The sequence below is a fragment of the Sus scrofa genome, chromosome 1, assembly GCF_000003025.6.
Source record: "Sus scrofa isolate TJ Tabasco breed Duroc chromosome 1, Sscrofa11.1, whole genome shotgun sequence".
NCBI classification, from domain to species: Eukaryota; Metazoa; Chordata; class Mammalia; order Artiodactyla; family Suidae; genus Sus; species Sus scrofa.
The window spans coordinates 68,478,921-68,497,741 of record NC_010443.5 but is presented as its reverse complement, the minus strand read 5'-3'; the positions used below and the strand labels follow the sequence as shown (position 1 = coordinate 68,497,741).

Below are 18,821 nucleotides of genomic sequence, written 5' to 3'. Positions count from 1 at the left end.
GAATTAGGATTTGAACCCACATCTGTCTGTTGTGTAGCCTTGTTGTGAAAATGATAGCAGAGGAAATTGTTTTCAGGGGCAGGACCTGTCATTTTCCAAGGACCAACAATGCCTCAGGGAGCCACTTTCTCCTAATAACTTTCTGAGGTTCTGTCTTAATATTGTACCACCAAGAATAGTCCTTGGTTAGACTCTAATGAATTTGAAAGATCATATCAAACTCTATACACTGAGGGTCCTTTCAAGAAGGAGAGAGAAGAAGGTGGTAAGACCAGCTACTACTAAAATAAACATACGTGCAACTGTAAGGGCAAATACAAGTTAAACAGAAGAGACTCATTTCTCCCAGTTTAAAATAATGGAAAAGACTCCTCCTTTTTTCTTACAACATTTACTTTAGAAAACTTATAATACGAAGTCTGCTCCTTCTCCCTCTCTCGCTCTCTGAAATGTACATAAATCTTTAAAAGTTAGCTAAGTCTCTTGCCAGGCTTCCCATAGGGGATACCTTTCTCAAGGATCTGGAAAAGTGTATTTTTGAAATAAAATAACCAAGAAAGAAGGCATCCTATCTCCAAGTTTCTGAAGTTTCTGTGGGAGGGTAGGAATCTAACTTTAGTGAGTGCCTAAAATTTACCAGTGGTCATAAAGACATGAGAAGCTTCTTTTTTTTTCTTTTTTCATTCTTTTTTTTTCTAGGGCCACACCCACGGCATAAAGAAGCTCCAGGCTAGGGGACGAATCAGAGCTGCAGCTGCCAGCCTACACCACAGCCACAGCAATGAAGGATCCAAGCCACATCTGTGACCTACACCACAGCTCTTGGAAACCCAGATTCTTGACACACTGAGTGGGGCTAGGGATCGAACCCGCATCTTCATGGATACTAGTCAGGGTTGTTTTCATTGAATCATGATGGGAAATCCGAGAAGCTTATTTTTCTATTGGATAAAGCCAATTACCCAACACAGACAGTCACCACAGTTACCAGCTAAATCTAATACAAACTCATGTAATAAATGGTGCTTTAAAGACTTCTTGAGGACTAATTATTGTTTACCTTGAGAACATGTATGTAATGGGTTTGTCAGCTTAGCTGTACAAAAGGGTGATATTTCCTTCTGTTTTTGCACTCTAACAAATTGCCTATAGTGTACATCACATTCCAGTGTAATGCCATTCAATATGAAAATTATTTTCTTTTTCTTGTACCCTTGTGGAGAGGTTTTCTGGGTTGAGAGAAGATCTTATTTTTAATTATATTTCCCCATCATAACACCTGAATAAAATGGTAATTCTAATTCTATTTAAACAGGTAAGACCTAGAAAATATAGAAAATGGTCTGGCACATAGCTGGTATAAAATAAATATTACTTGCCCCTGACCCCAAGTGTCCATACAAATTGTAAGTGTCCATACAATTGTAATTCAGATTGGGCTCCCTCTAACTTGTGACTCTATCACATCATTTCAGATGTAGAGGTATGATCCAGGTCTGGCCATTCCAATAGCCACTTTCTCTCCCAGCCTTAGGGATTAGTTCACAGATGGGCACATGGTCCAAGCTGGTCCAGCTGATGTCCCTCCCACCTCAATCCAACACCCTGTCATATATCTTGCTGAATCTTTGGCAAAAGGAGACCAGCCTCTATCTCTTTCAAAAGGAGAACTCTAAGAACCAGATAAGCATAGGGGAGAGTTTCTCAACTTGAGCACTGTTGATATTTGGGATAAGTAATTTTTTGTCATAAGGGACTATCTTGGCATTTTTAGAGGCTGGCATCTCTAGCTTTTATTTGATAAACAGTAGCAGCATCTCCCCCACCTCCTAATGTTGTGACAATAAAAAATAGCTCCCAACATTGCCAAATGTCTTCTGGAGAAAAAAAAAAAAATGCCCCTAGTTGAGAACCACTAGCCTAGAACCACCTTGAATCACGTTTGTCACCATGTGGAAAGTGTTTAAGGATAACACCTACAGAGAAGAGATTAAAGCCAAGAGATAACAAAGCAGTGAAAGAGATGGCCTACTTTAAGACCTTGGATCCAAATATGCTTGAAGTGAAAATCACTATTGGATGCTTTTAGTAATGTAAGGCTTTTTAAAAAACATATTTTTTGTCTAAGCTATATTTAACTATGTTTCATACATTTGTAACTAAAGTAGCCCTGATTGATAATATGACTTCTATATAATTTACATGCAAGTAAGTAGAAAGATACATAGCAGGTGGGCTTCCTGGGGTGGGGTGTTTCTGAAACAAAGTAAAAATAATTCAGATGAGGTGAGCTGGATAGGGGTTGAGGAGAGTGCTACAAGACAAAACTAACTTGGAGGCAAAGGAGAAGAAGGCTGCAAAAAGTTCACATGTAGGTGGCTAGAGAGAGCAGCATAGATGAAAATATTAAAAAGGTGTGCCAGTTAGGGTCTCAATAGAAAACAGATACCCACTCAAATGAAGATAACTGAGCAGGGTTTATATATAAAAGGGCTAATTGATTCTCACATTTCAGGGAACATCAGAATCTAATTAATAAGGCTTGTTAAAACAGAGATTGGCAGATTTCACTGCAGAGTAAAAATCTGCATTTCTAACAAGTTTGAAAGTGAAACTGATTCTGCAAGCTGTGGGACACACTTGTGAACTACTGGTAAAGGGGAATATTAAGAGAGTGCAGGAACCCAAGGCTATTAGCAGCTAAACTGTACTCCCCCACAAAGATCAGAAGAAACAGCTACATAGGGTACAAATTGCAACTGAGAATAAGAAAGAGATTTGTGTAGAGTAGCCGCTATCATGAGAAACGATGACATTCAATGTGGGGACCCAAGCCAGACCAAGACAACATATCTGGGAGCAAGGAGGAAAATAAAATCCTGACCTTACTCTCCTCTTTCCTTTGGATTTTTGGCTGGGAATCCTTGTTGATCTATTCTAGGTAGAACAATCTCCCAATACAGAAATCAGAGTGGAGAAGGTCTGAGAGTAGATCTGATGGGTCAAAAAGATTTCCAGAGGACATAAACTATAACCAAATGAGAAGGGCTTGTGAATACATTATGTAGTTAGTCCTATATCTTTAGGACAATGAAAATTACTAAATAATTTTATGCAGAAGAGGGGCATGATCGGATTTCGTTTTCTGAAACGAGACTCCAGCTGAATGACACAGATAGATAACAGATTAGAAGGGAAAATTCTCTTATTGGGAAATTAATCCATGTGACAGTGAAGATGGAGAGAAGTGAGTAGTTTTCAGAATTATTTAAGAAGCACCCTCAATAAATAATGCAAAAACGACTACTAAATTTTTGACTTAGGAAACCTGTTGAATTGTTTATGCCCTGTACTGACACAGGAAACTCCTCAGAAGGAACAGATTCAAGAAATATAAATAATAAATTCAGGCTGGAACTTTGAGGTGCTTATGAGACACTTGTGTGGAAAATATACCAAAGGTGCTTAGATATATGGGTCTAAAGATGACAGTTGAAGATAGAGAATGGTGAAATTTCAGTATGAAAGTGGTTATCAAGTTAGGAGAGAGGAGATCTCTCATAACTTATCTAAGAAAAGTAGGAGGTGGGAGAAGTTCAGGGTATTAATCTGATTAGTAGTTCAGTTATTCCTTTACATTGGGATTAGCATCTTCATGAACATGCAAACCAAGCGGAGGTCCTACAAAGAAAAATACACTGACTAGAGTCCTCATTCTAGTTTAATGTGACTACATGTTAAAAACCAAGGATAAGCCAACGAGACATGAAGAAAGCATCAAGAAAGCATATACTGACATAGGACGGTACTCTAGCAAGGAAAATACAGAAGGTGAGGTGACTGGCATGGCAGTAGAAAAATGAAATAAATAACTTGAAGTCTTCATCAGTGGTCTCAGCTCAACACCAACAATTTTTTGAGAAATAAATATCGAAAAAAGTGATAATACCCTCCTAACTATTCCTTCATTTAGAGCCATCACTCTAAAGCATATATCCTAACCTTAATTTTCTACTCTGTAGTTTTCTTAAAGAATTATATAGGCAGGAAATAAAAAAAGAAACAAATTCTAGAAACCTAAAACTTCTAATCAATTTTGAATTTCAAAAAGCTTAATGAAAAGAATGTTAATTACAAACACAAATATATGCACAAAGGCATTCATTGCATTGGCCTGTGCAGCACCCATTTCACTTTCTTCAGGTATAAACACCCTGTTTTCCTCTGAAAGCCTACAGTTTTCCAACTCTGCTTTTAAAGGAGGTGTCCCTATCTCCTAGTTTCTTGAGTGCGTATAGGCCCCAGGATAACCAGTGAGAATACCATTTCCCTCTGAATAGGATGAATGGCTCAGGATTTAGTTTATGACATAGGTCAGACAAATAAAACCAAATTTGGGAGGTTTGATAAAAATTATAGGTTCCAGGTGCTATATTTCTAGCTGGATGGCTAATCTAGAACAGTTGGCAGCAAATGTTCTTGCCACCTATTGTGAAACACATGTCTAAGAGTAAGACAAACACAGAAAAATGAAAGCCAAATTGAGGCAAAAGATCAGAGAGACTAAACCTTGATACCTCCAAATCCAGCCACACTACTTTGAACTTCACAAAGATGCAAACCAAAACCAGTAAACTACTTATACCAGCTTGGATTAGGTTTCTGATAGATACTGCTATATTAGTAAAGAGAAACTAACATATAATTTAAGGTTTTATATCTGATTTCAAAATATATACATGGTCATCTTCCAACAGATTTTACAAATTTGAAATATAAATATCCCATATATGCAAAATTTGTGAGAAATAATTGATCAAGTTTATAACTTTAGGAACTTATTGAGTAAATTCCAAATCATTATAATAAATATTTTGAAGATTTGAAGAAAAAGGAATTTTTTAATGTTAGTTTGTGTTATTTTACTTACTAGTCATTGAATAATATCCCTTTCTTGACAAGATAGGTAAGTACATGGATAGACAGATCTCCATTATTCTCTTTCTTGATAATGAACTTTATAATTAATAGCAAAATATCTTCAAAACACTTTGAAAATTGCCTATGTTTGCTATTTCTGTAGGTAAGAATTTTTATTTCAGATACAATTCACATAAGATCACATAGGATAAAACTCACTTTTTTTTAAATAAAATAATTTTATTTTATAAAATTCTTATCCATAGTTAACTGACTTAATATTATAGAAAATGTCAAAATATGCTTAAATGTTACAAACACATAGTCAAATACAATGTAATGATATTTAAAAGATAAATTTATTTCAAGTAGATGAATTAATTGACACTACCACCTGAAAAATTATGAAATAATGCTTTCCTGACCAAGAAAGAACATGTCATTGAATTAAAAAATAAAATGTCTATCCTCCTGCTCCAATATGGTTAATATCCTCGCTTTATTTTTATACTGTATCTTAATCTATACTTTTTTTTTTTTTTGTCTTTTTGCCTTTTCTAGGGCTGCTCCCTGCGGCATATGGAGGTTCCCAGGCTAGGGGTCCAATCGGAGCTGTAGCTGCCAGCCTACGCCAGAGCCACAGCAATGCCAGGTCCAAGCCACATCTGCGACCTACACCACAGCTCACAGCAACACTGGATCCTTAACCCACTGAGCAAGGCCAGGGATCGAACCTGCAACCTCATGGTTCCTAGTCAGATTCGTTAACCACTGCACCACAACGGGAACTTCTTAATCTAGACTTTTTACGGATAGGTTTCTCTCATCTCTTGAGATAAGAAGTATCTTATCCTAGTAGACAGGATTTTTATTATGAAATTTAGAGTTTATGGCACCCATTCTCTCTGTTGATTAGAAAACTAGAATTATAAAAGTGAAAAAGAAATTCATCATTTTTAAACCACATTTCATTTTGCAAATTAAAACCATATACTTCAAGATATTAAATCACTAAGTACTATTTAATTTAAGACAGACATCTTTCTCTAATAGAACTATATACGTCCCCTTAAACTGTGTAAGTTTAATGAAAAAAACAGATGCAAACTATTGCATTTGGAATGGATAAACAATGAGATCCTGCTGTATAGCACAGGGAACCACATCCAGTCACTTGTGATGGAACATGATGGATGATAATGTGAGAAAAAGAATATATACAAATATATATGACTGGGTCACTTTGCTGAACAGTAGAAATTGACAGAACACTGAAATCAACTATAATGAGAAAAAACAAAAATCATTAAATATATATATATAATACATCCTTTGAATAACACTATTGGGGAAAATAAATACTTAAAATATGCTACTCTTCTTTGACATTATTCACCCCAACCATAAAAAAGTAAATCTATTAGCAGTCTCCCAAAGTTAGTAAATATGAGAGCAGGGACTTACATGATCAATTAGTTCACGGACCATTCCATTCCACTGTCCATTGGCATCATCCTGGGCTCCATATTTCCCATCCTCCACAAGTCTTATCTCATATGTAAAGCCAAGGATTGTAGATAATTCTCTGAGGAGGTCAATGCAATAACCCTCAAACCGGTCATTCCCATAAAGAGGTTTGTCAGACTTCTTAAACAGGACATAGGGTTCCTCCTGGAAACAGTGAACACAAAGGTAGTACGTGTCAGTTAATCATGAAACTCACTATCACAATATATAACTTTCCTTAGAGGATAGAACATTTCAATTTAGGACAATAGTCAATTTTAATTTCTTCTAATTATAATTAATATACAAGAAGGCAGATTGCTTTGAAAATAATATTGATGTCTCACAAGAGAATATTTAAATATAATAACTTCATCACAACTATAAAATAAAAATATATATCTTATGCCACATCTTATATCACATACAATAAATTATATATAATGTGACATATGCTATATAACATTAAGATATAATTTTACCATGATCACAATACACCAATTTGAATTATACCCTATAATTAATTTCTGGTTTGCTGTTTCAGTTTATTATTGAAAGAATGGAAAATGTCATTACTTAATTGCTTACCATGTGCTAAGAATTGGATTAGGGACTTTTATATACATTACCACCTTTTATCCTAAGAACCATGAAAACTACAACTACCATAATTATCAGAGAAAAAGAAGTAGCTTACTTTAGAATATAGAAAAAGAAGCAAATATTTACCAAGTGCTTATGCATTCAGTCAACAACATTTTATGGAGCTTTTAGTATGAGCCAGTCCTCCATTACATAAAAGAGAAATGTCCTGAGTCATGATGTTCATGATATAGAAGAAACAAATAATAAATGTCTAAACAAACAGAATACATAACTTCTGATGTTGATAAATTGTATACGAACATAAACTAGTGCAATAAGATATAGAACGACCTCAAGGTACTTGGCAAGACGAGAAAATAAGGCAAAACTGAGCAATATGTCTGGAAATCTTTTCTAAGGAGATGAAACATGTGCTAGAACCTAAAAGATAAGATGGAGTCTAGTCATTTGAAAATCTGAAAGAAGAACATCTCAGGCCAAGGACATAGCAGTAAAAAGCCTCAGATCAATATGACACCAGAGTGTTCCAGGAAGAGGACAAGAGCCATCAATATGGCTAAGTCACACCCAATATATGAGGGAATTAGTTGAACAAGGTGAGGATGAAGAAAAAGTGAGGAGCCAAATCCTGTAAGGCTCTGCGAAGGAGGCCCCATTAAAAACCATATGTTTAACCGAGGGCTAAGAGAATCCATGTATTAGCATATTTTATTGGGAGCAGGTGGAGCATGGTGTGACAGATTGTGCTATAAACAAACCAGGGTGCAGTTGGCTCTACTACTTATTTGACAATGGGCAAAGCTTCTGAAAGCTGCTCTCTTAAAGAAAGACACTGCAAAGTGAAAAAGCTTAGGAGGCTGCTGAGCCAGTCCAGCCATAATGCAGTCACCTTCTTCCCAACCCCTAGAGAACAAGTCATGCCATGAGGGCCATCATTCTAAAAAATTGAAGACAGCTAGGTTCCCCTATGTGGTTAGGGTTATGTGGTAGCAAACCCTCAGGCTCCTAACCTATGAACAGAGGGTTAGGAACTTGAGATGAACACATTATGTTCCCCTGACGAAGGCAGTACAGCTAGAGAATTTCAGGCTGCTAATACGGGAATCCAAAGAATATTTTGGTAGAAAACAAACTTATGGTTACCAAATGGGAATAGCAGTGGGAAGAGAGATAAACTAGGAGTTTGGGATTAACACATACACAGTAAACTATATATAAAATAGATAAACAACAAGGACCCTACTCTGTAGCACAGAGAACTATATTCAATAACTTGTAGCCTATAATGGAAAATAAGCTGAAAAAGATGCATGCTGGTACAATAGATTAACTCTATTAACTTCATACTGGTTAACTAACTGGTTTCAGTTAGTTTCTGATTTACAAGTAAATGGATGAGTTTTCTTTTTGATCTGAAAGTCACAAACATTGACCATTTTTCAAGCTCCACACACTGAGTAGTCTTATCTAACATTTTTTAAGCACCTACTTACTTCCCAGCCCTGTTCTAAGTGCTTTCCTTGGATTAATTTATTTATTCCTCATTACAGGCATGTGAGGTCAGTGATATTTCTGCCTGTTTTACAGATGAAGAAACAGAAGTGTTAAGCGTTTCGCCTAAGGTCAACAACTAGCCTACAAACTAGGGAATCAGACTACATTTACCTTAATACTATACTTCCCACATTAAATGGTTCCTGGTGATTGTTCCCAAATTCCATATAAATGCATAATTACGCAGAGCTCATTAGATAATTTAATATGTATCATCATACAGCTTTGTTATTTTTTTCAATCAACTGAGATTAGCCACAGGGCTAAAATATTGCAGCTACCATTGACCAATGCAATCAAAACAATGTTGTAGAAAAGAATAAAAGTAAATGCATAATCTAGAAAATTCATTTTCTAGATCACAAATTATCTTCTTTTTAAGTAAGAACACATGTTTTTAACATAGAAGTACTTCAGGAATTTGTAAAAATAGCATATTTTAAGCCCAACAGATTTAGGTGGCAACTTGAGCGTCTAAAAATGTTTTCCCCTAATTGTGCTATTAAGTCATCATTGTCTCTATTTAAAATTTTCATTCCAAAATATTAATGGTATATTTTTCATGCAAACTCACTTGAACATTTGGAAAAAAAAAGATGAATGTTAGTGATTACTTAAGAGTATATGAATCATGTGAAGGATGTATATGCACAACGTACAAAAGCAGAGCCAAAACTCCAAAAAATATTATGCTATTTAAATCTCACTAATCCAGCTTTCTGTAGTAACCATCCTACCTGTTAATTTGATTTTCTTCACTTATCAGCTAATAAGGGAACTTTGTCATAGACAAATAAAATTCTTGATCCCTGTGAGATTAAAAACCTATTTAGATATATATTTTTTAAAGAGGTTTTTGTATCACTAGGAAAAAATATGCTGTCTGAGTGCATAATTTAGTATTTATGGATCTCCACAATGTCTAAAATCATTCTTCCCATATTTAATTCTGAGAAGACACGCTTTTCCAGCTGCGATTCCTATCTCCAGCTACACTGTGTCACAAGATAGTTTACATCGAGTTACGACTCTCCTTTAGATTCTTTCTCTGTTTCACAAAGCACAAGGATAAATAATAACCTCATGTAAGAAAAGAAAAATGGTACCAGAAGCAATTACTGTACCACATACTGAGTTCAATGAATAATATGATAAAACTCTCCTGGGCAACTTTACTGATTTCTCACATAGTCTTAAATTTCCACATCAGCATTTGCTAGAGGTAAAAGCACTTCATTCCACTGGCATCTGTAATAAGGATTTGTCAGCATTTCTACTATCAACCCTAGTTTTAAGGAATCCAATAACTCATATATTTTTATCTGCATTAGACTGAGAGTTGGCACAGAATAAACTCAAAAACGAAGTTCTGAAAAAGTGAACTATGTTTTAAGGTTAAGGGGAACAAAATGTTTTATTTAAATATAATTCTTTATACTTTTTACGTGTATAATTTACATGTCCCTCTGCCATTATCTAAGAGAGATAAAGTATCTCTTTCATGTGTTAACCCTTGAACTAACATTGAATTACCCATTATTTCAAAAGATTAGAGACATTAAAATGCAAATTAATTTTCTATGATATGCATAAAATATCCCTTACTATTACAATAATAAGGCTGAAAACATATTTATTTATTCAAACAGGTATTAAAATCTTATTATGTACCAGCACTCTTTTAGGCTCTAGGTATATAATAAAGAAAAATAAAACGAAACAATATCTAAAAATCCCAGCCCTTATGGGGTTCCTAACCTAGTGATGAATTTAAGGTTTTTAATCTATTTTATAAAATCCTGCATCATTTACAAGACCACTTGCTTTACTAATTACCAGAGGGAGAATATCACTAACAAGTACATTTTTGAGAAATATGACTCTGTGCCTTCTTTTAAAGCATTCTGGTGAATATTAGGGCCTATGACACTGTCATCCCTAAGTTGTCTATGTGGGAAAACAAAAGTGGATCTTCAGGTAGCCCAGTCTGGTTTTGAATTTACCCTTATAACCAGAAATCTTTTAAAATTATTTTGTGGCAACTAGCTGAAACTCCAGTTGTTTGTGGGTAACAATATCCTCAACTATGAGGTATTTATGTTTTATGAATTTATATTTATTTTGTTAATGTCTCTTAATTTTTCCTTAATGAAGACAGGCTTGACAAGAAAACATAGCATTTCTATGAGCCACATGAGAAAGACACATGCTTATAATAACAACATGTTAAACTAAAGTTATGGAGATTAAAACTCAACACTAACCTATTTAAATTTTCCCAAGAAATCATTTATTTCTTTCTATTTCTGAGCCTTATGCACATACCCTTTGTATCCTATCACTGCCCTCATACTGAAAGTATTAACTAATAAATAATAACAGAGCAATTTAGTTTTCAGAGTGTGGGGATCAGGTAGATACTACAAAGTTAATTGTAAGTAGAAGGCTAATGAGTGAGCAGCATGAAGGGCAGGGGCAATGATGCTGCTGAAGTTAGCTCTTTAATAAAACTAAAGTTATACCTTAACATGAGAAAAAAAAAAAAAAAAAAAAAAAAAAAACTTCAACATCTTGCCCTGGAAAGCTCAAGAGAAGGCAAAGTGAAGAATCGTGCTTTCAAAAGGGAGGTTAAGGATGAAAGGGTATTTACATAAACAACAATACCAATAAGATGGGTATTTCTTTAACAAATAAGTTATCAACTCACTGTAACTATCCAACCATGAATAACCCACTGCTTGAATAAACAACACCCCTTGCTAAATTAAGAACACATAATGAGGGATGTCAACTTGGAAAAAAAAGCTAAAAATAACAATGTCTCCTCATTATTAAAGTATGTTTTCACTCTTCAAGTTGTGATTTTTTTTTTTTTTTAATCTTTTTGTTATTTCTTGGGCTGCTCCTGTGGCATATGGAAGTTCCCAGGCTAGGGGTTGAATCAGAGCCATAGCTACCGGCCTATGCCAGAGCCACAGCAACACAGGATCTGAGCCACATCTGCCACCTACACCACAGCTCACCGCAACGCCGGGTCCTTAACCTGCTGAGAAAGGCCAGGGATGGAACCCACAACCTCATGGTTCCTAGTCAGATTCGTTAACCACTGCGCCAAAACGGGAACTCCAGAAAGTTTTGATTTTAATTGGACACTGTCATCCTTGTATGGAATAGTGATCTATATAAGTAAAAACAGCAACTCCAAAGATGATCAATGAATTACTATGTTTTTCTAACAAAGTACATTGCAAGTTTTTATACAATGTTTAACAAGATGCATGTAATATGTACATATCATAACCTCAGTTAAAATATAAATGTAAAATATTTTATTGCTCATCCATCCATTCACCCACCAAAGCATCATTCATGCATTCTTTTTTTTTTTGGTCTTTTTGTCTTTTTAGGGCTATACTTGTGGCATATGAAGGTTCCCAGGCTAGGGGTTGAATCGGAGCTATAGCAGCTGGCCTACACCACAGCCACAGCAGCACCAGTTCAGAGCCATGTCTGCAACCTACACCACAGCTCATGGCAACACCGGATCCTTAATCCACTGAGAGAGGCCAGGGATTGAACCTGCAACCTCATGGTTCCTAGTTGGATTTATTTCCACTGTGCCATGACAGGAACTCCCATTCATGCATTCACTAATCAATACTTTTTATGCAGATTTTGTATGTAGATTTCCAGAACAAAGGTCAATAAACTGTCTCTTAAAAACCAAATAGTATATTTTTTGGCTTTGTGGGCAATACATGTGCAACTCAGCATGGTAGAGAAAAAGCCGGTGTAGAAGCAATGAATAAGCTGGCAAAACTGTTAGAGTGTTTCATAAATCAATTTTTTTGGAACTCTGGAATCTAAAAAAAAAAAAAAAACAAACAAAACAAAACAAAACAAAAAAAAAACCCACAATACCCAGGGAAATTCTTTGTGAAGAAAAACACTACAGAATTTTGGGAGTAGAGCTCTGTGCATATCAACTTACCCAGTTGCTACTACCTTCCACTCCCCAATTTTGCAGCAGCCCTAAAGATGTCAGCCACATTCTAGATGTAGGTTGTGGGTACCACAGTGAACATTATGGGCCTATTCTCAAAGAATGTAATTCTGTCTTTTTACATGTGTGATGCTTCCCTGAAGGATCAGCTCAAGGGCTCGCCCTTTTTTTGCCTACATAGGAGCTCTCCTAGGGCTGGAGCTGCCTCATGGGTGTTTTGTTTTGTTGTTTTATTTTGTTTTCATAAGAATTTAAAGGCGAATATGTTAGCCGATACTTCCTGAGTAAGAGAAAACATGCAGAGCAAGAAATAAAAAACTAAAATGCCTAGAATAGAAAAGACAGAAGAGGCTTGGGAAAGGTATACGTGGGGCAATTAGGGGTGTGAAAAGCTCCAGAATCTTCAAGGAAATCTAGAAAACATCCTTCATGTCTATAGCAGGATGTAGGCTCAGAAAAGACCTGGGAGGACATGAAACATTTTCCTGTGGCTGGACTTCAGTCTCTGTGCAAGCAGAAAGGAAAGAAGGGCAGAAGTGGAAACTACCTGGCTAAACAGTGAGGGAGTGTCTCAATACATAAGCTATGGAAAGAGGTTTCATTTTTTGTTATTTTGTTCCAAGAGTTTAAGGGAATCTTAATTAAATCAATAGATGATCACTAATCCAAAATCCACACATTTTAGTGGCCCCATAAAACAAAGAATATAGATTTTATAAATCATTAGCAATACTAAGCAAACTAAGTAATACTAAGTGTTTGTCTGCTAAACAGTAAGCAAACAAACAACCACAATAAATAATAACCATTCCTGGGGGGGGGTGAATCTGATATATAGGGTTGTTACATGATAATTTTCAAAATGTTAATTTTTTGATAAAAAAAAATATGAGGTATGAAAAGAAACAAGAAGTTACAGCTTCTTTACAGGAGCTGTCCCTGACAGAAAGCAGTTATTGGACTTAGAAAAAACTTAGATCAATTGTTTTAAATATGATCATTGTGGTAAAACCATGCACAGAGAATTGAAGGAAGTCATCAGGAAAATGTCTTATCAAATAGAGAGCATCAATAAAAAACAGAAATTATAAGAAGAAGCCAATAATAAAAATACTACATAAGAAATTCAATGAATCCCAAGAAGAATAAACTAAAAGAAGCCCACAGGAAGACACATTATAATAAAACTGTTGAAAGACAAAGTCTTTAAAGCAGCAAGAAAGAAGTGATTTGTCATGTGCAGAGATGTTCAATAAAATGCCAATTCTCATCAGAAACAATGAAGATCAGACTGCAGTGGGTTTTTAAAGGGCTAAAAGAAAACATTATCCACCAAGAATTCTATATTTGGCAAAACTATCCTTCAAAAAATGAAGGTGGAATTAAGACATTCTCAGATAAATAAAAACTAAAGGAACATGTTTTCAGTAGAACTGCCATTCAAGAAATGAGAAAGGGTGTCATTTGGGTTGCAATGAAAGGACACCAGAGAGTAAAGTGAAGTCATAGGGGAAAATTAATAACACAGGAAAATATTGTTACTTGAAAGAAAGGACAGAGGATATGCATTAAAGTGTCAATCCATGAAGATAATATATCAATAATAAGCATATAAGCATCTAAAAAACAGGGCCCCAAAATATAAGAAACAAAACTGTCAAAATTTAAGGAAGAAATAGATGGTCCTATATTAATGGTTGTAAATTTCAATAACCCAATTTCAACAATGGTTAGAAAAACCAGACAGGAGTTCCCATTATGGCTTAGCGGAAATGAGTCTGACTAGTTCCCATGAGGATGCAGGTTTGATCCCTGGCCTCACCCAGTGGGTTAAGGATCCGGCGTTGCCATGAACTGTGGTGTAGGTCGCAGATGTGGCTTGGATCTAGTGTGGCTGTGGTGTAGGCCAGGAGCTAAAGCTCCAATATGACTTCTAGCCTGGGAACCACCACATACCACAGGTACGGCCCTAAAAAGACAAGAAGGAAGGAAGGAAGGAAGGCAGACAGACAGACTAAACAGAAAATCAGTGAGGAAATGAAATAGGGGACTTGAACAATACTATAAATCAGCTAGACCTGATATATATATATAGAGAGAGAGAACACTATATATTTATAGAGCACTAGCGCCCCAAAATATTCTTTCCTCTCAACTGCAAATAGAATGTTTTCCGGGATAGTCCATATGTTAGGCCAAAAAATAATTCTCAATAAATTTTAAAAGACTGAAATCATTCAAAGTACTTTCTCCAGCCATAAAGGAATGAAACTGGAAATGAATAACAGGAGGAAATCTGAAAACGTCACAAACACGTGGCAATTGAACAATATAGTTAAACAATGGGTCACAGAAGAAATCTTAAGAGAAATTAGAAAACACTGTGATGAGTGAAAACAAAAGCAGACCCTGTTATAACTTGTTAGATAGAGTAAAAGCATTACTCAAAAGGAAACTTATGGTTATAAATGCTTACATTAAAAAAAGAAGATATATCAAAGCAATAACCTATGTTTATACCATTAAGAACTAGAAAAATAATACCAAGCTAACTGCAAACCTGAAAAGAAGAAATAAAGTTTATCATGGAGATATATGAGTTAGAGAACAACAACAACAAAAATAGTAGAGAGACTCAATGGAGTTTTTGATTCTTTGAAAAGAAAGAGAAAATTTGACAAATCTTTAGCTAAACCAGCCAATCAAAAACTGAAGAAGTCTCAAGTAAAAGAAGGGCCAATTACTACCAATCTTATAGAATCAAAACACCTATAAAAGTATAAGACAGTAATAGAAATAACTATATAACAACTTAGCCAACTCAGATATAATGGACAAATTTCTAAAAAGACTCAACAAGCAAAACTGACTGAATAAATACAAAATCTGAATAGAACTTTAGCAAGTAAAGAAATTGAATCAGAAATTCATAACTTCCCAAAAAAGAAAAGCCCAGAACCAGATGACTTTCCTGGTAAATTCTATCAAAATTTAAAGACTTGGAACAATCCTTCTCAAATTTTTCTGCAGTAATAGTAGAAAATACTATGAATCATACATCTGGTAGGGGGTTACTATCTAGAATATATAAAGACTTTCTTATGGGGAGATGGTCAAAATGATGGAATAGGAACACCCCAAACTCACTTCCTCCCATGGACAGACCAAATTACACCTACTTATGGAGCAACTATCTATGAAAATGACCTGAATACCAACAGAAAGATTTTCCACAATCTAAAGACAGAAAGAAGGGACCACAATGAGACAGGGAGCAGGGGTGCAGATGTAGTATAGTCAGGACCCTCACCCCCAGATTGGTGACCCACAAATGGGAGAAACATCACAGTCATAGAGGACCTCACTGGAGGATCTGAGCCCCAAATTGAGCTCCTCAGTTTAGAGGTCTTGACCTGGGAGGAGAAGTCTCCAGAATATTTGGCCTTAAGAACCAGGGGGACCAGAGGGCTATGGGAAACAGAGATTCCAGTCCTAAAGGGAGTATATAAAGTATCACACTCTTCAAGTCCCACACAGGTACAGCAATTTGAAAGAAGCCTGAGTCAAACCTATTTTCTGATCTTGCAGAATCTCCCAGAGAGGTAAGAGGCAAACTGGAACTTTCTCTCAGGGCAGAGATGCCAGCAGTAGCCATTTTAGGGAACTTGTTCTACCACAAAAATACCAGTACTGGCAAGGACTATTTTGGAATCTCCCCCCTTGTCTATCAGTGTGGGGCCCCAGCACACCCATCAGGAGGCCAGCAGCAGCTCCATGCCACTTCATGCATAATTTTATATTCCCACTAGCAATATACAAAAGTTCTATTTTCTCCATATCCTCACCAACACTTGTTATTTTCTTTTTTAAAATTATAATCATCCAGGTAGGTGTAAAGTGGTTTTCTCATTATGGTTTTGATTTCCATCTTGCTAATGACTAAAGATGTTGAGCATTTTCTTATGCAATTGCTAGCCATGTGTGTATCTTCTACGGAGAAATATCTATTCAAGTTCTTTACCCATTTTTAACTCTGTTGTTTATCTTTTTATTGTCATGTGATAAAATTACATTGAAATATCACCGATGTGCAATATTACGTTAGTTTGAGGTGTACTACGTAATTTTCATACTTTACGAAACGAACACCAGGATAAGTCTAATAGCCGTCTATCTCCACTCAAAGTTATTACTCTATTCGTGATTTTATTCCTATTGTAGTACATTACATCCTCATGGCTTATTTATTTATAACTGGATGTTTGTACTTCATAATTTTCTTCACGTATTTTGAACCCTCCAGCCCTTTTTCCCCTGGCAACCACCATTTGTCATCTGTATTAGTGAATCTGTTTTCATTCTGCTTTGTTTATTGGCTTTGTATTTTTAGATTCCACATGTAAGTGAAATAATATGGTATTTGTCTTTGGCTAATTATTTCACTTAGCAAATTACCCTTTAGATCCATCCATGTTGTAGCAAATGACAAGATTTGGGGGGATGGTTGTTTATGGCTAAGTAATATTCCATTATATATAGCAATTACAATTCCACCAACAGTGCATGAGGGATCTCTTTTCTATACATCCTTGCCAAAACTTTTTATTTGATGTCTTTTAGATGACAGCCATTATGACAGGTGTGAGGTGGTATCTCATGGTTTTTATTTGCATTTCCCTGATAATTAGAGGTGTTGAACATCTTTTCATGTTTCTGCTGGTCATCTGCATGTCTTCTCTGGAAAAAGCGTCTATTCAGATCCTCTGCCCAGTTTTTAATTGGGCTGTTTGTTTTTATGAGGTTGAGTTGTATGAGTACTTTGCATATTTAGATATTAACCCCTTATCAGATATATTATTTGCAAATACCTTCTCCCATTCAGTAGGCTGCCGTTGCATTTGCTGATGATTTTCTTTGCTGTGCAAAAGCTTTTTAGTTGGATGTAGTCCCATTTGTTTATGTTTTTGTTTTCCTTTTCTGAGGAGACATAGCCAAAAAAAACTATTTCTAAGACAGATATCAAAGAGTGTACTGCTTCTGTTTTCCTCTAGGAATTTTATGGTTTCAGGTCTTATAGTCATATTTTTTTTAATTTATTTTGAGTTTAATTTTGCATATAATGTGAGAAAGTAGTCCAATTTGATTTTTTTTTTTTTTTTTGCATGTGGCTGCCCAGTTTTCTCAATATCATTCATTAAAGAGGCTATCCCTTCCCCATTGTATATTCTTGCCTCCTTATTGTTCATATAACTGTGGGCTTATTTCTGGGGTCCCTATTCTGTTCAGTTGATGTATCCATCTCTTTTTGTGCCAGACCATACTGTTTTGATTAATGGTTTGGTAGTATGATTTGAAACCAGGAAGCATGATACTTCTAGATTTTTTCTTCTTTCTCAAGATTGCTTTGGTTGTTTGAGATCTTTTGTGATTACATATAGTTTTAGATTTACGTGTTCTAGTTCTGTGAAAAATGCCTTTGGTATTTTGATAAGGATTACATTGAATCTATAGATTGCCTTGGGGAGTACAATAATTTTAACAATATTAATACTTCCAATCCACAAGCATGGTATATATTTTCATGTGTTTGTGCTATCTTCAATTTGTTTAATAAATTTCTTACAGAATTTTAGTACAAGTCTTTTACCTCCTTGGTTAGATTTATTCCTAGGTATTTTATTGATTTTATATAATTAGAAATAGGATTGTTTTCTTACTTTCTCTATAATAATTTATTCTTATTTGCGCAAATGCAACAGATTTTTACATGTTGATTTTGTGTCCTGCACTTTTACTAAATTTGTTTATAGGTCCTAACAGTTTTGTGGTGGCATCTGTAGGAATTTCTATGTGTAGTGTCATGTCATCTGCAAACAGGGAGAGTTTTACTTCTTCCTTTTGATTTGGAAGGATGCAGAATCTTGTCAAAAGCTTTTTCTATACCTGTTGAGATGACTGTGTAATTTTTATTCTTGATTTGTTAATATGGTGTAAGACATTGATTGATTTGTGGATTATGAACCAACTTTACATCCCTGCAATAACCACACTTGATCATCATGTTTGAACCTTTTAATGTATTGTTAAATTTGGCTCACTAATATTTTTGCATCTATGTATATCAGTTATATTGGCCTATAATCTTCATTTTTATGGTATCTTTATCTTGTTTTAGTATAAGGCTAATATTTGCCTCATAGAATGAGTTAAAAAGAATTCCTTTCTCTTCAGT

The 18,821-nt window shown here is 35.2% G+C and overlaps 1 protein-coding gene across 7 annotated transcripts in view; it reads right to left on the bottom strand.

Annotated features, from left to right (window-relative positions):
• GRIK2 (glutamate ionotropic receptor kainate type subunit 2) overlaps window positions 1-18,821 on the bottom strand; it is a 628,363-nt gene that overhangs the window by 182,707 nt on the left and 426,835 nt on the right. For all 7 annotated transcript variants that reach the window (XM_021073336.1, XM_021073356.1, XM_021073366.1 and 4 more), the window contains one exon: window positions 6,385-6,591. In XM_021073336.1, coding sequence (XP_020928995.1) covers window positions 6,385-6,591 — 207 coding nt within the window. The remainder of the gene's footprint in view (window positions 1-6,384; window positions 6,592-18,821) is intronic.